The 27,309-nt window shown below is 43.3% G+C and overlaps 2 protein-coding genes across 4 annotated transcripts in view; one reads left to right on the top strand and one right to left on the bottom strand.

Moving 5' to 3' along the window:
• Positions 1-10,772, top strand: part of LOC124040308 (F-box only protein 11-like) — a 39,674-nt gene extending 28,902 nt beyond the window's left edge. For 2 of the 3 annotated variants that reach the window (XM_046357372.1, XM_046357371.1), the window contains exons 6-21: positions 2,214-2,297; positions 2,559-2,691; positions 2,965-3,071; positions 3,369-3,480; positions 3,823-3,929; positions 4,043-4,180; positions 5,440-5,657; positions 5,829-6,009; positions 6,437-6,559; positions 6,690-6,775; positions 6,959-7,035; positions 7,301-7,555; positions 7,908-8,015; positions 8,204-8,312; positions 8,603-8,701; positions 9,011-10,772. In XM_046357372.1, coding sequence (XP_046213328.1) covers positions 2,214-2,297; positions 2,559-2,691; positions 2,965-3,071; positions 3,369-3,480; positions 3,823-3,929; positions 4,043-4,180; positions 5,440-5,657; positions 5,829-6,009; positions 6,437-6,559; positions 6,690-6,775; positions 6,959-7,035; positions 7,301-7,555; positions 7,908-8,015; positions 8,204-8,312; positions 8,603-8,701; positions 9,011-9,140 — 2,067 coding nt within the window. In that variant the 3' untranslated portion in view covers positions 9,141-10,772. The remainder of the gene's footprint in view (positions 1-2,213; positions 2,298-2,558; positions 2,692-2,964; positions 3,072-3,368; positions 3,481-3,822; positions 3,930-4,042; positions 4,181-5,439; positions 5,658-5,828; positions 6,010-6,436; positions 6,560-6,689; positions 6,776-6,958; positions 7,036-7,300; positions 7,556-7,907; positions 8,016-8,203; positions 8,313-8,602; positions 8,702-9,010) is intronic. The other variant, XR_006839700.1, reaches the window with a different exon arrangement.
• Positions 10,741-27,309, bottom strand: part of msh6 (mutS homolog 6 (E. coli)) — a 32,328-nt gene continuing 15,759 nt past the window's right edge. Inside the window, exons 7-20 of the mRNA XM_046357370.1 lie at positions 26,984-27,130; positions 26,472-26,562; positions 25,863-26,122; positions 25,319-25,559; positions 24,867-25,165; positions 24,449-24,651; positions 24,164-24,278; positions 23,790-23,976; positions 16,523-16,812; positions 16,122-16,239; positions 15,742-15,831; positions 15,329-15,483; positions 13,816-14,018; positions 10,741-11,035 (exon numbers count right to left, since the gene is read on the bottom strand). Of these exons, the coding sequence (XP_046213326.1) occupies positions 10,954-11,035; positions 13,816-14,018; positions 15,329-15,483; positions 15,742-15,831; positions 16,122-16,239; positions 16,523-16,812; positions 23,790-23,976; positions 24,164-24,278; positions 24,449-24,651; positions 24,867-25,165; positions 25,319-25,559; positions 25,863-26,122; positions 26,472-26,562; positions 26,984-27,130 (2,481 nt within the window). The 3' untranslated portion in view covers positions 10,741-10,953. The remainder of the gene's footprint in view (positions 11,036-13,815; positions 14,019-15,328; positions 15,484-15,741; positions 15,832-16,121; positions 16,240-16,522; positions 16,813-23,789; positions 23,977-24,163; positions 24,279-24,448; positions 24,652-24,866; positions 25,166-25,318; positions 25,560-25,862; positions 26,123-26,471; positions 26,563-26,983; positions 27,131-27,309) is intronic.

The raw sequence follows: 27,309 nt of genomic DNA, 5'->3' as shown, positions 1-27,309 counted from the left end.
CGGTATCCCCTGTATATAGCCTCCACATTGACTCTGTACCGGTATCCCCTGTATATAGCTTGGTATCCCCTGTATATAGCCTCCACATTGACTTTGTACCGGTATCCCCTGTATATAGCCTCCACATTGACTCTGTACCGGTACACCCTGTATATAGCCTCCACATTGACTCTGTACCGGTATCCCCTGTATATAGCCTCCACATTGACTCTGTACCGCTATCCCCTGTATATAGCCTCCACATTGACTCTGTACCGGTATCCCCTGTATATAGCCTCCACATTGACTCTGTACCAGAACCTACTGTATATCGCCTCGCTACTGTTATTTTATTGTTGCTCCTTAATTATTTTTTTTAATCTATTTATTTTTTACTTCAGTATATTTCAGTAAATACTTCCTTAACGAACAATACAGTTTACACTTTTTTTCTTAAGGGCTTGTAAGTAAACATTTCACTGTATTTGGCGCATGTGACAAATACAAATTGATTCGTTCCAGCCTTATTCTACATTTACATTTACATTTAAGTCATTTAGCAGACGCTCTTATCCAGAGCGACTTACAAATTGGTGCATTCACCAAATGTTTTTTTTTTATCCTCATCAATTTACACAGAATACCCCATAATGACGAAGCAAAAAGTTTATTTTTAAATTTGCAAATGTATTCAAAATAAAAACTGAAATATCACATTTTACTCATTACCTTGTTGAAGCACCTTTGGCAGTGACTTCAGCCTAGTCTTTTTGGGTATGATGCTACAAGCTTGGCACAACTGTATTTGGAGAGTTTCTCCCATTCTTCTTCTCTGGAGATCCTCTCAAGCTCTGTCAGGTTGGATGGGGAGCATTGCTGCACTATTTTCAGGTCTCTCCAGAGATGTTCAAGTCCAGGCTCTGGCTGGGCCAATCAAGGACATTCAGAGACTTGTCCCAAAGCCACACCTGCGTTGTCTTGGCTGTGTGCTTAAGGTCGTTGTCCTGTAGGAAGGGAAACCTTCACCCCAGTCTGAGGTCCGGAGAGCTCTGGAGCAGGTTTTCATCGAGGATCTCTCTGTACTGACAAGTCTCCAAGTCCCTGCCGCTGAAAAACATCCCCACAACATGATGCTGCCACCACCATGCTTCACCGTAGGGATGGTGCCAGGTTTCCTCCAGACATTATACTTGGCATTCAGCCCAAAGAGTTCAATCTTGGTTTTATCAGACCAGAAAATCTCATTTCTCATGGCCTTGGAGTCCTTTAGGTGCCTTTTGGCCAACTCCAAGCGGGCTGTCATGTGCCTTTTACTGAGGAGTGGCTTCCGTCTGGTCATTACCTTAAAAGGCCTGATTGGTGGAGTGCTGCAGAGATGGTTGTCCTTCTGGAAGGTTCTCCCATCTCCACAGAGGAACTCTGAAGCTCTGACAGAGTGGCCATCGGGCTCTTGGTCACCTCCCTGACCAAGGCCCTTCTCCGATTGCTCAGTTTGGCCGGGCGGCCAGCTCTTGGAAGACTCTTGGTGGTTCCTAACTTATTCCATTTCAGAATGATGGGAGGTCACTGTGTTCTTGTGGACCTTCAATGTTGCAGAAATTTGTTGGTACCCTTCCCCAGATCTGTACCTCCACACAATCCTGTCTCAGAGTTCTATAGAAAATTCCTTCAAACGCATGGCTTGGTTTTTGCTCTGACATGCACTGTCAACTGTGGGAGTTTATATAGACAGGTGTGTGCCTTTCCAAATCATGTCCAATCAATTGAATTTACCACATGTGGACTCCAATCAAGTTGTAGAAACATCTCAAGGATGCTCAATGGAAACAGGATGCACCTGAGCTCAATTTCGAGTCTCATAGGAAAGAGTCTGAATACTTATGAAAATAAGGTATTTCAGGGGGGGGGGGGTTGTACATTCGCAAAAAAATCTAAACTTTGTCATTTTGTAGTATTGTGTGTAGATTGAGGGAAATTGTGTATTTAATCCATTTTAAAATAAGGCTGTAACATGTGAAAAGGGTGAAGGGGTCTAAATACTTTCTGAATGCATTGTAGATACTGCTGCTGCTAAAACGTACTGTCAATGGTTTGTACAGACGTATGCATGCAAGAACAGAGTCCCAGTGGAGTCTAATATCACTTGAGGTTGCTGTGATTCTAGAAGGTATCTCACCATAAGTATTACTGTGTAATAATAGCAATGGCTAGATTCATTCTTTTTCTGCTTTCAGTATAAAGGAGCACATGTGAAGACAGGCTTCGCAGAACACTTCTACAGTAATCCTGCCAGATACAAAGGAAGAGAGAACATGCTTGTAAGAGTTGTTTGTTTGTTTCAGAGAGTTTAATGGCCAGTTTCCTTGACACAGATTGAGCCTAGTCCTGTACTAAAATGCACACTGATTGAAGAATGTCCATTTATATTGGCCTAAATTTTAGTTTAGGACTAGGCTTCTTAATCTGGGAAACTGGCCCAAAGAGTTCTGTTTGTTTTAAGGTTGTTATTGAGTGATTTGTCATCATGTGTTCACTGTGACTTGGCTTTAACACACTTCTCTGTTCTGCCTCTTCCTCAGTACTATGACACCATAGAGGATGCACTGGGGGGTGTTCAGGAGGCCCACTTTGACGGCCTCATATTCGTCCACTCAGGGGTCTACACTGACGAGTGGATCTACATAGAGTCACCCATCACAATGATCGGAGCTGGCACGTATTCATTATTGAGTTGCCCTACTGTCTGTCTGTTCGTTGTCTATCTGTACCAGTGGTTCCCAACCTTTTTGGGTTACTGTACCACCAAATCCATTTTGCTCTGCTTGTAGGCCTGTGGTCTCAGGAGTCTTCTCAAGTACCCCCACTGAGTTATACCACTTGACCTGTTAACTAGGTTAATTGATTGTCATTGCTGGACACCTTTTAGCTCGACGTTGTCTTCCTAACCTCGTCCTTTTAATCCTAACGACGTTCATTTTTCAACAGCACCTGGTAAAGTAGCGGACAAAGTGATCATTGAGAACACCAGAGACTCCACGTTTGTCTTCATGGAGGGCTCAGAGGACGCGTACGTTGGCTACATGACCATCAAGGTGAGCTATTATGTAATATGACTCTAGCCTAGCTGCCTGACTGTATGCAGGAACTCTGTACATTAGTGGTCCACGTGTCATTATAAATACAGCTGGTCTGAAACAAAGGGCAGTCTTGACATATCAGTTGTGGTTGTTAGTCATATATCTTATGAACATGACTCATATCTTAGTTATATAATATATGCCATTTAGCAGAAGCTTTTATTGACTTTTAGCCTGACGTTTGTCATGTCTTAGTAATATCTTAGTCATGTAATTAACTTGTCTAACTCCCGTATGTTTGTGATCCTTTAGTTTAATCCTGACGATAAGTCTGCCCAGCACCACAACGCCCACCACTGTCTGGAGATTACAGTCAACTGCAGCCCCAGCATTGACCACTGTATCATACGCAGCACTTGCACAGGTACCTTACAACACAATGTCGCCCCAGACCTACATGCCTTTCATAAAACATAGTATTACCCTCTCAGACCTACTTAGTGCAGTCCAATTATGGGGAATTGATTGATTTGGTTATTTATAGGGCCTTTTCATTTTGGATTGCATTTTTACTCCCAAATACATAATAATTATCATAGCACATAGGCTTCTACTCTTTAAAATAATGCTGGAGCTATGCTAGCTATTTTCAGTGTCTTCAACACATTCAATTGAGACAGTTAGTATCTGTCTGAGAAGTCTAACTTAGTCGATTCACATGGCTCTAGCATGCTGACCTTGCTGGCTCTACACCTGTTTATTTCAGTGGGCTCAGCGGTCTGTGTGAGCGGCCAGGGAGCTTGTCCCACCATTAAACACTGCAACATCAGCGACTGTGAGAACGTGGGGCTTTACATTACCGACCATGCACAGGTAGGTAATGCAAACACACACACACACACACCTCTCTTTCCTTATGACACTTGATAACTCAAATAATTCCATTTCCAAGATTCTGCTGTGAAACTGACACTCTGTGTTTCCAGGGTATCTATGAGGACAACGAGATCTCCAACAACGCTCTGGCTGGGATCTGGGTGAAAAACCATGGCAACCCCATCATCAGGCGGAACCACATCCACCACGGCAGAGACGTGGGCGTCTTCACTTTCGACCACGGCATGGTGAGATGACACTCCATATTGGTCTGGTCTCTATTGGTCTGGCTACCACTGAGATGACACGTCATTGGTCTGGGTACCACTGAGCTGACATGTCATATTGGTCTGGTCTCTATTGGTCTGATCTGGCTACCACTGAGATGACACTCCATATTGGTCTGGTCTCTATTGGTCTGGCTACCACTGAAATGACACGTCATTGGTCTGGGTACCACTGAGATGACACGTCATATTGGTCAGGTCTCTATTGGTCTGTCTGGGTACCACTGAGATGACACTCCATATTGGTCTGGTCTCTATTGGTCTGTCTGGGTACCACTGAGATGACACTCCATATTGGTCTGGTCTCTATTGGTCTGATCTGGCTACCACTGAGATGACACGTCATATTGGTCAGGTCTCTATTGGTCTGTCTGGGTACCACTGAGATGACACTCCATATTGGTCTGGTCTCTATTGGTCTGGTCTGGCTACCACTGAGATGACACGTCATATTGGTCTGTCTGGGTACCACTGAGATGACACTCCATATTGGTCTGGTCTCTATTGGTCTGGTCTGGCTACCACTGAGATGACACGTCATATTGGTCTGTCTGGGTACCACTGAGATGACACTCCATATTGGTCTGGTCTCTATTGGTCTGGTCTGGCTACCACTGAGATGACACTCCATATTGGCCCATTGTGGCCAGTTCATTGTCTACTGTAGTGACTTAAGGTTAAGGCGCCATCTCAATTCATCGTACCATCTCTTGCATCCTCTCACCTATTGCAAGAGAAAATCCAAGGTCTCTCCCCTCTGACCTTCTTCTCCAATGTGTTTTGAGAAGGATAGGATGCGAGGGAACAAGGAAAGAAGAATTGAGGAAGAACCTTTGTACTGTAGAACCTCAGTCTGCAGCCGTTTCTTCTTCAAGAGAAGCGTTGGCTTGTAGTTTAATCCATGTGTAGGTTTTAGAGACGCACCGCTGATTTTAGTTACATAAGCCTTAATCCACAGCTTTTCCCTTTTAAAAACATGTAAATGTGTTCCTACTCACACGGTAGCTTAGTTACATAAGACATCGGATTGAGGTAATTTTCTCAAGAGGAAAGAACAGTTTAGCACCTTGCTCTTCTGAAACGTATTAGAGAAGGTCCAAGGTTCCTCCTCACTGACCATCTTCTCCAATGCTTTTGGAAAAGGAGGCAAGGAGAGAGAATTGAGAGAGAGCCTTGGCATTCTAACTATTGTGACTGACTGTGACTGTCACCCCCTGCAGGGCTACTTTGAGAGCTGCAACATCCACAGGAACCGCATAGCTGGCTTCGAGGTGAAGGCGTACGCCAACCCCACGGTGGTGCGCTGTGAGATCCACCACGGACAGACGGGAGGGATCTACGTGCATGAGAAGGGCCGAGGACAGTTCATCGAGAACAAGATCTATGCAAACAACTTTGCTGGAGTGTGGATCACCTCCAATAGTGATCCTACAATAAGGTCAGTGGGGTTTTAAAGTCAAACACTTTCTATCGCCCTCTCCCCACTTCTCTTTCCCGCTTTTTATATCGCTTGCGCTATTGTCTGTTATACAAACCATATTAATTTATATTGATTCTGATGTGTAAATGGATACTCTGATGAAATTTTCCCACGTTGTGTCAATCACAGGGGCAACGCTATCTTCAACGGTAACCAGGGTGGAGTTTACATATTCGGTGATGGGCGAGGTCTCATCGAGGGGAACGACATCTACGGTAACGCCTTGGCAGGGATCCAGATCAGGACAAACAGCTGCCCCATCGTACGACACAACAAGATCCACGACGGACAGCATGGGGGCATCTATGTGGTAAGTAGGGCTTTCTTATAACTTTTATAAAATGTGTATTTAAAAAAAACGTGTAGGCAAATACTTACGAGACATATAGCTGTGGTTTATTTGCAATCCTTTAACTGCTAGCCCACCTTATTAGTGTCTGAAAATAAATTGCTCTAAAACGCTAGGCAGGTAGCCAAGTGGCTAAGAGCGTTGGGTCAGTAACCGAAGGTTGCTGGTTTTAATCCCCAGCCGACTAGGTGAAAAATCGGCCCATGTGCCCTTGAGCAAGGTACCTAAACCTAATTGCTCCTGTAAGTCGCTCTGGATAAGAGTGTCTGTCTGCTAAATGACGAACATGTAAATTGATACAGAGCCATCTTGTAGTCAGTGGACTCAGGGCAGTTCTCGTTGGATAAGGGTATTAGTAATGTAATGAATCTGTGTGTCTCCCCTGTAGCATGAAAAGGGACAGGGGGTGATAGAGGAGAACGAGGTGTACAGCAACACGCTGGCAGGAGTCTGGGTGACCACAGGAAGCACACCTGTCCTCAGGAGGAACAGGATACACAGTGGGAAACAGGTATGGAGATGGAGAGAGACCCGTCTGTCTGTTCAGATGGCTCTATGGGCTACTCATCTCTTACAGATGAATGAATGAAATTTGACAATAACCTGCAAACTAAACACTTGGCCTTGTGTGGGTCATACAGGTTGGTGTCTACTTCTACGACAACGGCCATGGAGTGTTGGAGGACAATGATATCTACAACCACATGTACTCCGGAGTTCAAATCAGGTCAGTGATGGAGCAGGAACTCAAAATGAATGGCCAACCATACAATGGGACCTAATGGCAACCTGTGTAGATCATGTAGTGCATGTTGTAATACATCACAGTGATATGAGCTTTATTATAGCACTATCAATGTTTTATTATATGCATTGATTGATTGATGGTTAATGTTTCCCACTGTAACAGAACTGGCAGCAATCCCAAAATCAGACGGAACAAGATCTGGGGAGGTCAAAATGGAGGCATTCTGGTTTACAACTCAGGTGAGAAACCAGTATCTATTATTCTGTCTTTATCCATCCTCCTCTCACACTGCTTGATCTTGTCTGGATAGGCGTGAAGCAAGCACACGTGTACCTTTCTACATTTTAAATTCATGTGCAGAACAGTGAAGACACTCTGGACTCACAGGTTCTGAGTGAAGTGGACCAATTAAAATCCTGTGTAATTCAGATGATCCCTCATGAACCTTCTAACCAGGATAAATGAAAGGGAGACCCATTGGCTGATATATTGACTCCGTTTCAGGTTTGGGCTTCATTGAGGACAATGAGATTTTTGACAACGCCATGGCGGGGGTGTGGATAAAGACTGACAGCAACCCCACCCTCCGGAGGAATAAGATCCACGACGGGCGAGACGGAGGCATCTGTATATTCAACGGAGGACGAGGTTTACTGGAGGAGAATGATATATTCAGGAATGCACAGGCAGGGGTCCTCATCAGCACCAACAGCCACCCCGTCCTGAGGAAGAACAGAATATTTGACGGCTTCGCTGCAGGTGCATTATGCAATTCTAGAAAGCAGGGTTCAATCCAGGTCTGTTCATTAGGCACCATATGGTGGAAAGTGGAATGAAATGAGAGGGAGGGACTACGTGGATTTGTCCAATAAGAAATCCAAATGTTCTGTTTTCCATTGTGTGCCCTAATGAACACAGCCTAGCAGTATTTTGCTTTGTATCCTTTTGATTAATAGTAGACAGAGTGAGGCCCAATCCAAAATGTGGAAGTTACACCATGTTGCTTATACCAATCAAATCCTCTTGGATCTCCACAAGTGCATAGTGCTTAGGGGTCAGGCCTGAATCTCCACTTCCTCCACGCTGATCCTGACCTGTCTCTGTCCACCAGGTATTGAGATCACCAATCATGCCACGGCAACCCTGGAGGGCAATCAGATCTTCAATAACCGCTTTGGAGGGTTGTTTCTCGCATCTGGTGTCAACGTTACAATGAAAGGTAAGAGGGGGGAGACAATGTGTCACCATGATGTGATTTGTGGATGTTTTATTCCTGGAATCTAGCATTGTAGGATCTACTTACATCAGTTAGTCTTTGTCAAAATGGAATTATCTTAAATTGCCTCATTACTTTTTCTTCTCTGTACCTGGACTGATCCAACTACACCTGACCTCCTGTCTCCCCAGATAACAAAATAATGAACAATCAAGATGCCATTGAAAAAGCTGTGAGCAGAGGTCAGTGCCTGTACAAGATTTCAAGTTACACCAGCTATCCAATGCACGATTTTTACAGGTAATAATTTCTTACCTTATATCTAACTTCTACCAGTGGGATTTTCCAGAAAGCAGGATTATTAAATTAGCCATTTAAACTTTAATAAACAGCCACTTAACTCTTGACTTTCTGGTTGATTTGAGAACACTATGTTCTAAAGATAACAATATTTCAAGCAATGTTGGACAGTTAGCTGGCTAACTCATTGATCCAGCTTTCTGCCCCAGCTGTCCACTTTAATTGATGTAACCTGGACAACTCGGTTGGCTCATCACCTGTTTCTGTGTTCTGTCCCTCCGTGTGGTCAGGTGTCACACCTGTAACACAACAGACCGCAACGCCATCTGTGTGAACTGCATCAAGAAGTGCCACCAGGGGCACGACGTCGAGTTCATTAGGCATGATAGGTACGTTACTCTTCTCTTGTTAATAAGACCCATACACACGCACTGTATTTTACAGCGATACTTCATTCTAAATGACTTTGTAGATATGCAAATTATATCTGGTGTTGTTGCAGAACCTCTTCCTCTTGCCAAATGAAATGTTGCATTCAAATGTGTTAGTATATCGTCAGTAATTGACTTTAATTTTTAAAAATGTAGTCTACAGATCCAACTGGATGTCTGCTAGTATTTCAGTGGCTAGCTGATCAGTTGGTAGTTTAGTCTTCCATGTCATTTCCAGCATAATTCTTTCTTTTGTCTTCGCTGTAGATTTTTCTGTGACTGTGGAGCCGGGACGTTGTCAAACCCCTGCACGCTAGCCGGAGAGCCCACGCATGACACAGACACACTGTACGACTCAGCCCCTCCTATAGAGTCCAATACGCTGCAACACAACTGAGCTGGACCCCCCCCCCCAGGCCTTTTCCCTATATAGTGCACTACTTTTGACTCAAACCCTATGCTGGCCCTGGTTAAAACTAGTGCACTGTAGGGAATAGGGTGTCATTTGACAGAGACTCCTGTTTGCTCAGCTAACTAGTCCATCTATGGGGAGGATGAAAAATACAAACTTATCACAATGTAAATAAATATGGATGTTGTGATGGACAAGCTGAAAGGAGACATGACATTTCCGCTGTGGATGCACTGACTGCCTGCACCGCTTCTCCCTCTTTATTTTTCTTCCCAACAACATGGTGACGAGGAGGCAATGGCACTTGGTCGGTGATGAATGGGTATTCTTATTCCCTTCATAGGGCACTACTTTTGACCAGGGCCAGTATTAGGGTCCTAGTGAAAAGTACCCTATGAACTGAATAGTGTGCCATGTCAGATATTGACTCAGGTTGGAGAATTCATGGGAAGCATTTCAGCTTTATAGCGGAGTTGTGGATGGACGCTAGACATTAATGCCCCTCCCTTTCTTGGCAAAGTGGGCAAGTGAAGTCAGACTGCAGTTATTGTACAGAGCCATACGAGGAACTAGTTCCTCAGGCAGAGGCAGCGCCTCGCCACACACTGCTTCTGTCTCTGGCAGCAAACCGTTGTGCTGGTATATGTATGGTTACAGAAAAAAAATGACCTAGCACTTCGGGGGTTTTTTAAGAAAAAAATATTTTAAAATGCTTTTCTCATGTAGTTTTGTATTTTCATGCAGAAATGTTACTGTACTTGAATGTCTTAGTTTTTTTTGTTGGTTTTACCCCCCCCATGGACTTGAATGTCGCAGTATCTACATTCTTTCTGTGAAAGAAAACAGCAACATTTTCTCCAGCAATGTTGACTATTTTAAGAGACTTAAGAAAAGCTGCGAAAAATACATTGGTCTTGTTAACTTTTAGAATTGATCTAGAACTGTGGCCATTTTTGTTTTGACTCTGAACACCCAAATACATTTATCTTCAATATGGAGAGAAGGAACCATGAATGCTACATATTTCCTATTATTTGGACCACACTGGAGGTAAACCTCTGTAAATGACAAAAGTATTAAGGGCTGGATTCAATTGGTATCTTACGCGTTAAAATGTAAAGGACATTTGACTGAGCCGACGTGCAGCGTTTACCGATGACATTGCCTTTCAAATTTAAATCGAGCTATAATGCAGATCTTCTACGATACTGACTGAATCTAGCCCTAAGTCTTGTGAACTCACAGCTGTCCTGGCGCTTTTCTAGCCTGGTCCCAGAGCTGTCTTGCAAACGCCTCTGGTTATGTCATATCCCGTTGGCAATGCCACACAAACCGATCTGAGCCCAGGTTAAGGCAAATATTTTCACATTGCCAGAGATCCTTTTCTAAAGTAAAGCTCTTAAATATAACCAGTATATGGTTATTGCTTTCCCATTCATGTGTTTCGGTGACTGGGTTCTCAAACAGCCAGAATTGTATGCATGTACCATAACATCTAGACTTAATATATTGTGGAGTATTCAATAACCATTTTGTAGATGCTAGTGTGAATTAAAAGGGTTTCATTTCCTAGAGAGGAAAGTGGTCTTTTTTTAAATAAACTTTATTCGATCATAACAGTAGTGATTTGTGATGGAAAGGGGAGAAGAGCAAATGACAAAGAACAAAACATGTATGTGAAAGGTTTTAAATGTTGCAAATAGACTGAAGACAGTTTCCTATTCTACCCGATACAACACTCAAATTAGAAATGTAAAGTTCTCTTGAAACAGGCCCAAAAAACTAAACGGCTTCATCTTCACAGGTTGCTGATCATCCGGAGGAGCAAGGCAAACTGTGTGCTGGCTGCTGTGGGGTCTTCAGCATACAAACACAGCTTCCTGTGGAGCAAAAAGGAAAAATAACACTAGTTACTTGAAGACTTGTGTATAGAAAACATTAAGAACACCTGCTCTTTCCCTGATAGACTGACCAGGTGAACCCTATGGTCCTTTATTGATGTCACTTGTTAAATTAATGTAGACTGAACAAAAACAATTACTGAGTTACAGTTCATAAAGAAAGTCAATTTAAATAAATTCCACATTACTGGGAATACAGATACCGTAAACATTTTTAAAGGGGTGTGGCTCAGGCAGCGAGACATCTCCTTTACATAGAGTTGATTGTGGCCTGTAGAATGTTCCACGCTTAAATGGCTATGCAAAGTTGCTGGACAGAAGCAGGAACTGGAACACGCTGCCATACATGCCGATCCAGAGCATCCCAAATATGATCAATGGATGACACTTCCGGATGAGTATGACGGCCATGGAAAAACAGGGACAGTTTCAGCTTCCAGAAATTATGTACAGGTCTCTGTGCAATCAAATTGTCAGGATTCAACCGTGAAGAGCACACTTCTCCAGCATGCCAGCGGCCATCGAAGGTGAGCAATATGCCCACTGAAGTCTGTTGCGAACAACAGTCAAGTCAAGACCCTGGTGAGGATGACGAGCAAAGATTAGCTTCCCCGAGACGGTTTCTGACAGTTTGCAAACACAGATGTCAGGGTGGCAGGTCTCAGACAATCCCGCAGGAGAAGCAGCTGGATGGGGAGATCCTGGGCTTGTATGGTTTCACACTCTGCGGTTGTGAGGCCAGTTGGACATACTGCCACATTCTCTAAAACTACATTAAAACAATCAATTCTCTGGCAACAGCTCTGGTGCACATTCCTGCAGTCAGCATGCCAATAGTACCCCACTTCAAAACTTGAGACATCTGTGGCATTGAATTGCGTAACAAAACTGCACATTTTAGAGTGGCCTTTTAATTGTTCCCAGCACATGATCATGCTGTTTAATCAGCTTCTTGATATGCCACACCTGTGAGGTGGATGGATTATCTTGGCAAAGGAGACATGCTCACTAACAGGTACGTAAACACATTTTGCCCAAAATTCGAGTGAAATAAGCTTTGTGCGTATGGAACATTTCTGGGATCTTTTATTTAAGCTCATGAAACACAGGACCAACACGTTCCATGTTGTGTTTATATTTTTGTTCAGTGTTCATGAAGGGGAGGAGACAGATTAAGACATGGATTGTGTATGTGTGCCATTCAGAGAGTGAATGGCCAAGACAAGAAAGGTCAGTGCCACACGCACCAGTTTGTCAAGAACTGCAACGCTGCTGGGTTTCACACACACACAAGTCTCCTGTGTGTATTAAGAATGGTCCACAACCCAAATGACATCCAGCCAACTTGACAACTATAGGAAGCATCGGGCCAGCATCCTTGTGGAACGCTTTCGACATCTTGTAGAGTTCATGCCTCAACTAATTTAAGCTGTTCTGAGGGCAAAAAGGCAGTGGTCAACTCACTATTATGGTGTTCCTAATGTTTGGTATACTCAGTTTACTTCTACATGTACAATTGAAGTCGGAAGTTTACATACACTTAGGTTGGCATCAAACTCATTTTTCAAACACTCCACAGATTTCTTGTTAACAAACTATAGTTTTGTCAAGTCGGTTAAGAAATCTACTTTGTGCATGACAAGTAATTGTTTACAGATGAATTCACTATCACAACTCCAGTGGTTCAGAAGTTTACATGCACTAAGTTGACTGCCTTTAAACAGCTTGGAAAATTCCAGAAAATTGTCATGGCTTTAGAAGCTTCTGATAGGCTAATTGACATCATTTGAGTCAATTGAAGGTGTACCTGTGGATGTATTTCAAGGCCTACCTTCAAACTCATTGCCTCTTTGCTTGAAATCATGGGAAACTCTAAAGAAAATCAGCCAAGACATCAAAACAAATTGTAAACCTCCACAAGCCTGGTTCATCCTTGGGAGCAATTTCCAAATGCCTGAAGGTACCACATTCATCTGTACAAACAATAGTACGCAAGTATAAACACCATGGGACCACGTAGCAGTCATACCGCTCAGGAAGGAGACGCGTTCTGTCTCCTAGAGAAGAACATACTTTAGTGTGACAAGTACAAATAAAAATCTATATATCCACAGTAAAACGAGTCCTATATCGACAACCTGAAAGGCCTCTCAGCAAGGATGAAGCCACTGCTCCAAAACCGCCATAAAGCAGCCAGACTACGGTTTGAACTGCACATGGGGACAAAGATCTGATTTTTTAGAAATATCCTCCGGTCTGATGAAACAAAAATAGAACCGTTTGGCCATAATGACCATCGTTATGTTTGGAGGAAAAAGAGGGAAGCTTGCAAGCCGAAGAACGCCATCCCAACCGTGAAGCACAGGGGTGGCAGCATCATGTTGTGGGGGTGCTTTGCTGCAGGAGGGACTGGTGCACTTCAAACTAGATGGCATCATGTGGATGGAAAATGATGTGGATATATTGAAGCAACATCTCAAGACATCAGTCAGGAAGTTAAAGCTTGGTCGCAAATGGGTCTTCCAAATGGACAATGACCCCAAGCATACTTCTAAAGTTGTGAAGGTGATGAAAGTAATAAAGCTTAAATAAATCACTAACATTCTGACATTTCACATTCTTAAAATAAAAGTAGTGATCCTAAGACAGGGAATTTTTTACTAGGATTAAATGTCAGGAATTGTGAAAAACTGAGTTGAAATGTATTTGGCTGTGTATGTAAACTTCCGACTTCACTGTAACTACAGGTTAACACATACTTGAAGACTCGTAGGGAAATGGTGCTCCTCTCAAACTCCTTGGCCTTCCTGTGGCCTGATTGTATAACATCCTCAGGCAGGTTGGCGAGGCGAGCAGCGTTGAAACCGTAGCTTTTAGGACAAGCTCCCGCGATAAACTTGTAGAGGAAGGTGATGGTCTCCTGACTAGGGTCCTCATCTCCCTCATTCTCCACCATACAGGCCTGAGGGGAACAGTGATTGGTTAATTGATGGGTTAATTGCTTGAACTTATAGAGGATGGTGATTTTTCCTGGCTAGGGTCCTCATTTCCTTCTTTCTCCACAATACAAACCTGATAGGGGAAGACTGACTGGTTGATTAAAGGCCCAGTGCAGTCAATTATGTTTACTGTTTGCTTAATAGACTATTAGCAAAGAGTTCCAAACTGCTCTGCTAATAACAGGTAGTTTTCAGTTTCTCCTCCCAGACAGTCCTAGGAAAATTGTTGCTTGAGATTAAGTTTAGCTAAAAAGCTATTTTTGCCCATTTTAAATGGAAATCTATTATAGTAGTTAGGTTTTTATCCAATTGGCGACAGATTTTCACGCAAATATTTTTTTAAACGAATCATAAAACTATATTTCAAATGTTCCTTCCAGAGATGTGTTTCCATAAAATTGACTTGTTGCATTTAAAAGGATGTGCGTGATGACTTAGGGCACAAAAATAGATTGCGGTTAAATTCGTAAGTAAAAAAAAAAAAAAATACAAGTCAAATAGGTTTCCATCGCATTTTTAACTGATGGTTTTCCTTTCTTTTGCGTTATATAGCCAGTGTGCCCACTCTGATACTGGCAGGTTGGCTCTAGTCTAGCCAATGAATAACGCTATCTATGTGCAGTTGGCTAGAACACACGTACAGCCTTCATGAATTTGTTATGGACAAACGAGCAATCATTTTTTAATTTGTCAAACAGCCAAGCATCTATCATCATGTGAATAGAATAAGATCTTCCTTATTGGAAAGGAGCATCAAGCTCCTCACCCTGCACTTTCACCAGCCTATGAAGTTCATAACTGATTTCATCTGTAGCCTAAAAAACTGCAAGCTCTCCTGACAAGTCGTAGTAGGAGGAACACAAGATGTCATTACATACTTCGATATGATGGTTATCAATATTTGCGAAGAAAATGATTTCCACCGACAGTTTTAGCATAATTAATTTTACCGACACAAAAAGATCCCACATTGTCTAGCGTATGTGTTGTGTGGACATTTGGAAAGTTTCCATCAGTCCTGCCATTTGTTATCCGAAATGTACTTTATTCACATAAAAAGGTTGGCTGGAAACCTAGTTAGAACAGTACGTAATTGTTACCCAGAATTATTTGATATGGCTATAAAACAGTCTACAATATGTGATTGATTGACAGAGCTGAAAATAACGTGTCCAGCCGTATAAAATCCGAAGGCACAATATTTGTCATTGAATTGTTATGTCCGTGTACTGTGTTGATTATCATTGAGCTTGTGTGTGTGCCGTCTCCTCACCATGTGTCCGAGCCGTACAGCAGGGTTGTTGGTGTAGTCTTCTACTAAGGAGTGGTAATGTGTGGAGAAGAGGGTACGACAGCAGATCCTTTTCGCCAGCTCGTTCACCACAGCACTGGCTATCGCTGTGCCGTCATATGTGGCTGTGCCCCTTCCTGTAACACAACGGATCAGTTTCTCTCTCAATTTATGGGCCGATTTCCCAGACACAGATTAAGTCTGACTTAAAAACATGTTCAAAAGAGAATCTCCATTGATCATGCTTTTAAGTCCCAAACTAGTTCTGGGTCTGAAACTGGCCAAAGAACTATGCCTCAGAAGTGGAGGATGAACCCTAAAGCTACATCTTCTTGTAGTACCCACACCATGTTAAGATTTAAGACAGACAAATAGATAAGAGATGCGTTGTTTACCCAGTTCATCCAGCAGCACCAGGGAGTGCTTGGTCCCATGGTGGAGGATACTTGCAGTCTCACTGAGCTCTACAAAGAAGGTGCTCTCCCCTGGAACACACAGGCCAGGGTTACATTCACTTAGTTCAGGAGGACATCTTAAGGAACTCCTGGGACTCGCGGAAAACACTTATGTATCCCAATTCTCAACCCTTATGCCCCACGTGTGCACTTCACACTTAATAGGAAAGGTTGAATAAATATGGTTAAAACTCCCAGTTGCCCATGCTTACACCAATCAAATACTTTTAAAATGCACGGGGAGCAGTGCACAAGTCCACACTTCAGAAAAATTGGGACACACCCATTCACTTGCTGGGGAGTGGGGTACGAGTCCTTACCAGCCATGATACGGTCCGATGCTCCCAACCGGGTGAAGACTCTGTCCACAGGGGTAAAGGACAGGCTCTCAGCAGGAACATAGCAACCCAACTGGGCCAAGACCACCACCAGACCACACTGCAGGAAGAGTGTCCAAGCACAGGAAATAATACACATCAGGACCAAGGAAATCCAGAATCATATTAGTCCAGACTGTGCCAGGAACACAGAACCACCACAGATGGAAATCTAACAACTTCAAGCCAACAACTACAGGAGAAGCAAAAGTACACACGACCTAGGTGAGGTTCAAGATCAACTGCCATTTCCGTTAAATGTTTATTTGTCGTCTTTAATGTGTGATCTTGCAGCACAACCACTTTCTCTCTGGGAAAAACAAAGTTGAAAGAAAAACCCATACCTGTCTCATAAGAGTCGACTTTCCTCCCATGTTAGGCCCAGTGACCAGCACGCAGGGTGCATGTCCTTTATCCTCCTGGCCCTCCTCCTCGCCGCCAGGGCACCCAATAGCAATGTCATTAGGGATGAAGTCATCACCGAAGAAGGTTTTGGTGACACAGGGGTGGCGGGAGCCCCTTAAGTCCAGGAAGGCTGCTGATTGGCTGATGTCACCAGGAAGTAGTACTTGAGGCCGTGCCATTGGTCCTCCATCACCCCCCTGGCTGTACCGTGTCAGACTCAGTAACACATCTACACAGGTAAAAGCAGACCCTAACTTAGTATATAAACATGCATTTTGTATATATGTAGATGTTGTTTGTGTATAAATGCATGTCTGAAGTTACTTACGTCCTACAAAATTGTTTTAAATACTCACATGACGATAACATAAAATATACACCAAATGTCAAATGCATTTAATATTGTGATTGGGGTTGCATATTTTTGGGAATATTCAGAGATGGAAATTTTCCGTGGGAATTAACGGGAATGTATGGGAATTAACAGAAATATGCAAATTAATACCATTTAAATGTAGATGTTTTTTGTGTTGGATATATTTACCATAAAATATCGAGACAAACAAACCTTTTACCTTATCATAAGTAGACAATTGCAAATGATTAAATCCTTCCAATAGAAAAAAAAAAGACTTTAGTTACGAATTTAACTTTAATTAAATGAGTTGACTGATTTCACTAAACAACAAAAGGGAATATTGAATGATCCATCGCATCTCCCAAAAACATTTTCAATATCTGTAAAATGTCTAGAAACTAAGGCTTTGGTTGTCTTCCTCTCAGACTTCCATGTCTTCTCCCTGGATCTCCTCAATGTCCACCTCTTGAACATCAGACTCATTTTCACTGTCACTTCCCACCCTTGTTGAGGATGGCTCATTGTCAGGTTCAAAAAGCCTCAAATTTGCCCAGATGGCCACCAATTTTTAAACCCTTGTATTGGTTAGCCTGTTGCGTGCTTTGGTGTGTGTTCCCAAACAAGGACCAGTTGCGCTCTGAAGTGGCTGATGTTGGTGGGATTTAGAGGAAGGAGGCAACAGGGGAAAGAGCCTCCGATCCACGATGTCCCTTCCACCAGGTGGCTGATGAGATATGTTGGCACGACTGCCATATTGCATTTCCATCCCAAAGCCCTTGCTTGGAAGTGTACTTCACCAGAGTGCCACGAACATTGCCCTCATCCCGGCCAAGGTGGCGAGACACGGTAGTGATGACACTGTAGGCCTTATTGATCTCTACACCAGACAGAATGCTCTTGCCAGCATATTTGGGGTCCAACATGTATGCTGCTGCGTGTATGGGCTTCAGGCAGAAGTCTTCATGCTTTTTTTTTACGTATTTCAGAGCTGCAGTTTCATCTGCTTGGAGCAACAGTGAAGTGGGCAGAGCAGTACGGATTTCTTCTCTTACGTCTCTTACTTGGGGTCCAACATGTATGCTGCTGCGTGTATGGGCTTCAGGCAGAAGTCTTCATGCTTTTTGATGTATTTCAGAGCTGCAGTTTCATCTGCTTGGAGCAACAGTGAAGTGGGCAGAGCAGTACGGATTTCTTCTCTTACGTCTCTTACTTGGGGTCCAACATGTATGCTGCGGCAAGAATCAGCTGCACAAGAAAGCATTGTGTATGCAGAGGGTTGCAATTCCATTGAATTGGGGGTAGTTTAACCAAAATATGCCACAAGACCTGGAATTGCCTTGTGTATCCCACAAAAAAGGCTAACTGTTATAAGCTAACTTTGATGAATTTAAGCAAAATTCCCAGGCTTAACTTCCCATGGAAAAATTCTGGAAATTTTCCTGTAAAGTTTCCAACCCTAATTGTGATAGCCTCTTATTGGCTTCAAGGCAACCATCAAAGCCCAGTAAATCCCCATCCACATCATCCTCTCCTTTAGACCAACACTGGCAGTGTTCTGTCCTCATTAGGTTCATCAATATTTTATAGGGTTGTTTTTAGCAGCGTAGCTCTCTACACACACTGGAAGTGTCCCAAATGGCACCCTATTCCCTATATAGTGCACTACTTTTGACCCAATAGACCAAGATAGCGGAGCAGTAAGAGCAGTAAGATAGCGGAGCATGTTTGTTTTCGTATTGTCTTTTGTATACATTTCAATCAATTTTTTCCATTTTCAAATTAAACATACCTTCCTGCAACCTGCCTCACCAACATGGTACAGATCGGCTATTTTTTAACCTTATAACTGGAACCACCATCAGAGGTTAGCTAGTTGCTACCGAGTGGCTAACGCCCTTGTCTAGAAGCAAGCACCAGCTAGCCTCTAGCTAGGCCCATTTCCCAGCTAGCAAACAAAGTACACCAACTACAATACCGCTCTTGCCAATTGGACTGGACCCTTTGTCGACACGGAGACCCGCCGATCCATCACAACTGGTCTGCGGACGTAACTTCGGCCGATGTGCTCTCAACCGGCCTCTGCGTTGTGGATGTTGGTGTTGATCAATTTGCTAGCCTCGGCCTGCTAGCTTCCTGAACGCTGCGTCTCCATCTCGCCTTGCATAGTTATCGACTACTGAACAGCTCCGTTTCATCTTTACTGCTCATTGGACCCTATGATCTCTCGGCTACAGAGCTGATGCCTGCTGGACTGTTCATTAACACTTCATTTTGTTTATCTGTCGGTCCCAGCCTCGAACTCAGGCCCTGTGTGTCGCTAACTGACCCTCTCTGCCCATTCATCACCATTTACCCGTTGTTGTTGTCCTAGCGGTTTACCCATTGCCGTCTCAGCTCTCCCAATCAACACCTGTGATTGCTTTATGCCTTTCTCTAAATGTCAATATACCTGGTATACTGTTGTTTAGGGCAGCTCTCAGTTTTATTTTACTGCGGAGCCCCTAGTCCTGCTCAACATGCCTCAGAAAGCCCCCCTTGTCCCACCCACCATACATTCGGAGACTGCACCTAGCTTAACTGGCGCCTTCAGAGATAAAAACAACACCTAGGTTTACCCCCACTGTACTCGCACCCTACCATACCCTTGTCTGTACACTATGCCCTGAATCTTTCCTACCACACCCAGAAATCTGCTCCTTTAATTCTCTGTTCCCAAAGCACTAGACTGACAGGTCTCATAGCCTTTAGCCGTACCCTCATCCTACTCTGTTCCTCTGGTGATGAAGAGGTTAACCCAGGCACTCTCAATTGTTGACTTCTGCAACCAAAAAAAATCTTTGGGTTCATGCATGTTATCAGAAGCCTTTTCCCTAAGTTTGCTTTATTCACTGCTTTAGCACACTCTGCCAACCCAGACGTCCTAGCCGTGTCTGAATCCTGAATCCGTCAAGACAGAACTGCTAAAGGGGACGGTAGAGATAGCCTGCAGAGTTCTGTCAAACTATCCAGGTCTACGCCCAAACAGATCGAGCTTCTTCTTTTAAACATCCATCTCTATAAACAAGTCCTTCACGGTTTCCGCTTGTTATAGACCCCCCTCAGCACCCAGCTGTGCCCTGGACACCATATGTGAATTGATTGAATGGGGGGCAGAGTTCATACTTCTAGGTGACCTAAATTGGGATATGCTTAACACCCCGGCCGTCCTACAATCTAAACTAGATGCCCTCAATCTCACACAAATTATCAAGGAATTTACCAGGTACAACCCCAAATCCGTAAACATGGGGCACCCTCATAGATATCATCCTGACCAACTTGCCCTCTAAATACACCTCTGCTGTTTTCAACCCAGATCTCGGCGATTACTGTCTCATTGCCTGTGTCCATTATGGGTCTGCGGTGAAACAGCCGCCACTCATCACGGTCAAGCACTCCCTAAAACACTTCTGCGAGTGGACCTTTCTAAATCGACCTGGCCCGGGTATCCTGGGAGGATATTGACCTACAGACCGATATATATCCTGCCCTGCCTTTCTAAAGCCTTCGAAAGCAAAGTGACCAAACAGATCACCGACCATTTCAAATCCCACCGTACCTTCTCCGCTATGAAATCTGGTTTCCGAGCTGGTCACAGGTGCACCTCAGCAACGCTCAAGGTCCTAAACGATATCATAACCACCATCGATAAAAGACTACTGTGCAGCAGTCTTCATCAACCTGGCCAAGGCTTTCGACTCTGTCAATCACCGTATTCTTATCGGCAGACTCTATAGCCCTTGTTTCTCAAATGACTGCCTCGCCTGGTTCACTAACTACTTCTCAGACAGAGTTCAGTGTGTCAAATCGGAGGGCCTGTTGTCCGGACCTCTGGCAGTCTCTAAGGGGGTGCCACAGGGTTCAATTCTCGGGCCGACTCTTTTCTCTGTATACATCAATGATGTCGCTCTTGCTGCGTGCGGGTGATTCTTTGATCCACGTCTCCGCAGACGACACCATTTTGTATACATCTGGGCCTTCTTTGGACAATGTTAAAGAAGAAGTTACAGGTCTGTGAGAGCCAGAAATCTTGCTTGTTTGTAGGTGACCAAATACTTATTTTCCACCATAATTTGCAAATAAATTCATAAAAAAATCCCACAATGTGATTTTCTGGATTTCCCCCCCTCATTTTGTTGAAGTGTACCTATGATGAAAATTACAGGCCTCATCTTTTTAAGTGGGAGAACTTACACAATTCGTGGCTGACTAAATACTTTTTTGCCCCACTGTATATCACTGGTCATCCCTAAAGCAAACACCTCCTTTGGCCAACTTTCCTTCCAGTTCTCTGCTGCCAATGACTGGAACGAATTGCATAAATCACTTAAGTTGGAGACACATCTCCCTCACTAACATTAAGCGTCAGCTGTCAGAGCATCTTACCAATCACTGCAGCCTTACACTGCCCATCTGTAAATAACCCATCCAACCAACTACTGACATCCCCATATTTGTTTTTCTGCTCTTATGCACACCAGTATTTCAAGTTGCACATATCACTCCAGTGTCAATTGCTAAATTGTAATTACTTCCCCCACTATTGGCCTATTTATTACCTTACCTCCTTACTTCATTTGCACACACTGTATACAGATCTGTCTGTTGTGTTATTGACTATACGCTTGTTTATCCCATGTGTAACCCCATTTTTGTCACACTGCTTTGCTTTCTTGGCCAGGTCGCAGTTGTAAATGAGAACTTGTCTACCTGGTTAAATAAAGGAGAAGAAAAATAAATAAATATATATTTTAAAAAACAGTCATGGTCAAAAGTAGTGCACTATAACAGGTAATAGGATGCCATTTGGGAAACATTCCATGCTTAGCAGAGTAATGACCCAGACAAGGCTGTTAGTGAAACACATTATGTTGCTGCAGTAGAGCGCAATCATTAACAATGCAATCATCTCCTTTCCCCTTCTGTTTTCATTAGAGCAGAACTGAGTATGGCTAATGTGGCGTGGTAAAAGTGTAGGCATGCCAAGTGAGCAGAGGTTGGAACCTAAATCCCTTTCCAATCGTTTCATTCTGAATAGAACCACTATTTATCTTGTTCCGTTCTACTGTTCCAACCAGAGAAATAGAGTTCTGAACTGGTACGAACCCCCCAAACTGTACAGGTTTATATTGTTCCTTTAAGTTCCTTATTTAACCTGTGCAATCAGAGCTAAATGTTTAAAAAAATTAAAAAATAAACTGTTGGATTCTAGCTTGAAATATACTTAATGTTACCATACTAGAACATATGGCCTCGGTAAGGAACTCATCCCGAGGTCAGGTCAGATTAACAGTCCTATACTACACATATTTCCACTCCCAGGTTTTAGCAGGAGGCGGGGCCATGAGTACACCAGTGAAAGGAACCAATTTAAGTTCCTGACTAGCAACAGATGTATTGGCTGTCCAGACGTGCAACAAACTGACTCTGCCTAGGAGGGTATAAATATATGTGCTTGTGTAAACATGTCTTTGCAGCTGTTTCACCCAGTGGGGAATAAACTGGGTTGGAGCTTTTCCTAGTCATCTGTTTGAGTTTTTACTATGTTTAGAACCAAACAGCTCATTGAATTACTTCAATCAGTGCGGCTAGAGCAGCTTGCTATGAAGCAGGTAAGCTAGTTGTTCACATGCATGATGGACTGACACGTGTAGGGAGTGAGATGTGACAAATTTTGAGGGTGTGGAGAGAGAGAGGTTTGGCTTGAAGTGCTGGGCATCTTGTTATGACATGCATTATCTGAATTAGATACACAATTATACCTAGGAGCTTCTATGGAGGAACTTTGAATGTCCTTTGAACTTCACGCTGGACCACTGGTAGCTAACAAGCTTGTGTGTGCAGAGCTGCACCAGAATTAAAAACATTATTTGTAGTTAAGGAATCCATTGTGAAATGTGATAACTATAGTATCCTTAACTAGAATTGAAAAAGTTAATCCATTCTTCTGCAAAAATCTCTGTCCCCATCTTCTGAATCATGCTTGTATAGTCAGTAGGCTAGTCGTCTATGCTTCGCAGGGGGGAGTGGCATGTAGCTTACACACGCAAAGATTTTCAGCGGCAGGCAGACACTGTAATAGGTTTGAATGAGGGCTTTGCTTAGGTGTTTTGAAAAAAATGCCAGCAAAAAATGAAATACAATTATAAACCAGTTCCCATGCTTTTAAGATAACAGTTCTATTCCAGAACAGTAGAAATCACTTTCGTTCCAATGCAGAATTTTTTTTTCCCTTTTCCAGTTTTTGGTTTGGTTCAAACCCCTGCCAAATATGATTATAAAGCCTACTGTTTATAATGGGTGTACAAAATCAGTTTGCAAATGTGTTTAGGCATTGTCAACAAACCAATGTCTGTGGCTCACCAGGTGCATGAACTGTATCTATGGTAACCAGCAGCACCTGACTGCAACTCAATATTAGGTATAATGATAATAATAATAATAATAATATATGCCATTTAGCAGACGCTTTTATCCAAAGCGACTTACAGTCATGTGTGCATACATTCTACGTATGGGTGGTCCCGGGAATCGAACCCACTACCCTGGCGTTACAAGCGCCATGCTCTACCAACTGAGCTATGCACCTCAATACAGTGAGTAAGCTGTAGGTTTATGGAATCGTTGATTCTTTTGAATTCAACTAGACCTACATGATCATGAGAAGATGTTGATCAATGTGCATTTGATTTGACTATTTAAAATACATACAAATGTTACACCAGGCAACAGATAAATACCAACAATTGCCCAGGATACTCAGAAGACTCATTGAGCTAGTTAAATAAACCTAATAAATCAAAGCTTACCTAGCACAGCCATGCACTCCACCCCAGTCTGCCAGTCCCTATAGTTCTTGTCAAAGTTGTAGAAGAGTCTTCTCATGCAGTCCTTCAGAGCTGCGTCTCTCTTCTCCTCAAGACTCTGGAGCTCTGAGAACAGACGCTCTATCTCCCTGGTCCAGTAGCGTTTCCAGCCCTTCTTAGTGGACTTCACCTGATTAAATAAGAGTTCAGAAAAGTTTCTTAAAACTGTCACTCCACAATATTTTACAAGACATACTACAGATTTTAAAAAATCACATTGTGGAACACTCAGTATTTCTATTTTGGCAGACGCTTCTTTTTTTCATCCCAGCGGGAATCAAACACCTGAAAATGGCATTGCTAGCAGCCACTCTGACCTTGTACTCCTCAGGAATGTTCCTCTCCGAGACACTGTCTGGTACTTCCATCTGAAAGCGGTTCCGTCCCATCCCCCAGTAGGTCAGGTTCCTGCAGCCCAGCCTCTTCTTCTGCCTGGCAACATTCAAGTTTGTTAACTGCATTTAACATATGCATTTGTCCAAGAAAAATATAGCAAAAAAGCTCATTTCAGTTCTACATTGGGCATGCTTTTTAGTCCAGGACTAAGTGTAATGTGACCCTGGGAAGGTGTCCTAAATGTGTTTCTCAAGAGATGAAGGTACCTGTCCAGGTAGTCCTGTAGGTCCCTCTCACAGGCCTTGATGCCGCTGAGAGCCTGATCAAACTCTGGGTCAAAGCCAGTCTTAGGGGTGATGACTCCGGTGGCGCGGGCCTTCTGGTGGTCGAAGGCTGTGTCCCAGCGTTTCAGCTCGGCCGACAGGTCAGGGAAGAGGCCCTCCTGACAGTCATCCTTCAGGTTGACCACCTGATGAGATTACATGAAATTGTAATTTATTAAATCGCCAAGAGGAAAACAGTTTGTCATACTAGGTTACAACCACAGTAAAAACAAACACAAATACTCAACATTTAAAACAATCACAAAACAACACCAATAAATACAGGACATTTAAAAAGTACAGAATTAATATAGTAAAAAGCACAATTATAGTGACAGGTAGGGCTGTGGTGTGTACAAACCTGGCGCAGCAGCCTGGACCGGAAGTCGACCGCGACCGGTCCTAGTATGGTCACAATCTCTTGCATGGTCTTGAAGCCCTCCAGAGCCGAGAGGAAGTCCGCAATCTTTTTCTTACTGTAGGTGACCTCTTCATACAGAACAGCCCTGCTGTCCGGGTGGTCCTGACCCTTCGGAGTACCGATGCTGTGGATCTTACTAAGGAGCCTCTCCAGATCAGGGAGCTTTTTGAGCAGGTCTGAGACCTCCGTAGCCTGGGCCTGCACTCCCATCAGGTCCTCCAGGGCATCCAGGCGTTCCCCTATAATCATTATAATACATGGGGTTTATATAGCGCATTTCAATGACCAAGCAAATCAGAAGAAATAAGACAATAGCAGACCAACCAATGAAAACAAGAACAGGGTTCAAAACAACAGGTTTCTGCATTTGTGTATTTTCGTGTTCCCCTCACCTATGGATGTGGGGTTACAGAGCGGGGAACAGAGCCACTGCTTCAGCAACCTTTTACCAAATGGAGTACTACAGGTATCCAGGCGTTCCAACAAGGTCCCCTCTGTACCCCCCGACACATTCTGCAGGATCTCTAGGTTGGCTAGTGTCACCCCATCCAGGACCATACGCTGACGGGTCTGGGAGAAGAAACTGGTCGGCCCGGCTGCCTTCTCCATCTCCACATCCACTGGGATATATTCCTAGAATTTGGGATAAAATCATAACTTTGTGCACCCCTGGAACCTCTTGCCTAGGCGCCAGGCTGTTTCTGCTCTCTTGACAACTCCATATGGAATCGTCCTGCCATGTTTGGTTTGACAGTGACAAAAGAAAGGCACGCCTGAAAGGCTCAAACTAATCAAACTACTTATTTTCCTACAACATTCACTAATTTATGGTTAGCAAATGTTCATAATACAAATGAAGCATTAAATCAATAACTTAATTGGTTTAATTGCTTAATTATTATGGTGGGCTAATCGGTTAACCATTGACATCCCTACCTGGAAGTTGGTCATGGACAGCAGCTCCTGGTCAACCAGACATTTTTTTAAGTAGAACATACAGCCTCCCAGGGCCGACAGAGCCAACTCATACCCCTCCTTAGGGGTCAGACCCAACGAGTCGCTCTCAGACGTCATGGATTTGAGGACAGAGGGGAGAACACTGCTCTCAGACTCCTCATCCTTCCTCACACTCTCTTTAAAGTAGTCTTCTTCAGCTAGGGTCTTCAGGGTCTTCTGTGCATCCCAGAACTGGGAGCCTGTTGAGAGGGAGGAGGGTGTAATGTAGTGAACATTACTGTTATTCCAGTCCATGTTTTCATTATATTGATAACCGATATACAATATTCCAGTCCATGTTTTACTCACGCACTAGTTGAGCGAGAGAGAGCAAGTTAACAACAATGTTGGTAAAGTACAGTTCAGACACCCAACCAATTTTCATAAACAAAGACTGACGTTACAGACTGGAAGTATGGGAGAGGAAGGGGTCACTGTAAAGCTGTAATCAGTATCATTGTAAATAAAGTACTAAAAAAGTGGATGAAGTGAAATATTGATGTATACAGACTGACATGATAAAAAAAGTATTGAAAAAGAACTGTGAACCTGCAGTCAGCCCCTCCTGCATAGCCGAGGACAAAGAAGCCTTGAAGATTTTACGGGTTTCGGCTGAAGGGTTCCCCTTCTCAAAGAGCACCTGTGTAAACAGAAAGAAAATAAGGGAGCATTTTATATACATTTTCCTTTATGTCTAAAAACATTTACGACCAGGATGGGGCAGATCAATGTAGTGCGTCTTGTTGGGTGATTGTGATATGCTGTAAGTGTTGTGAAAACTAGAAAGGGTAATTTCTCTAAATAATAATTGTGTGACTTCTGTCCAAACATGAACATATTTTTATGGTAGTGACCGAAGTTAACAAGTTTAAATTGTTAGTGTTGAACAGTGGAGGATGCTGAGGGGAGGACAGCTCATAATGGCTGAAACAGGGCAAATGGAAAGCATGTGTTTGATGTATTGGATATCATTCCACTTATTCAGCGACAACCATTACCATGAGCCATTCTACCCAATTAAGGTGCCACCAACCTCCTGTGCTGTAGAAGTATTGACTGACCTGTGCAGGGGTGTAGTGAGACAACAGGGTGCGGAGCCGGGAGCAGTGTCGGTCGTCCTGGAATTGGCCCACATAGAAGTACCCTACAGATGTGTCCACGAAGCTGACCCCATAAGTCCTGCAGCGCCCTGAACTTTCCTCCTCTGCCTTGAGATGAGAGGTAATACTTTGATGCAAAACACATTACTGCACAACCTCCATGTCACACAATATGGACAACTCAAGGTTAGAGGAATTTGACCCAAACATAATTATTAGATAAACTAACCCTGTAAAAAGGACAGTGTTGGGGAGTGGTAAAATACATGTAGTTCAACTAGTAATTT

The sequence above is a fragment of the Oncorhynchus gorbuscha genome, linkage group LG07 (assembly GCF_021184085.1).
Source record: "Oncorhynchus gorbuscha isolate QuinsamMale2020 ecotype Even-year linkage group LG07, OgorEven_v1.0, whole genome shotgun sequence".
NCBI lineage: Eukaryota > Metazoa > Chordata > Actinopteri > Salmoniformes > Salmonidae > Oncorhynchus > Oncorhynchus gorbuscha.
Note: the sequence above shows the minus strand (reverse complement) of the source record. Positions and strands in the feature narration are given on the sequence as shown.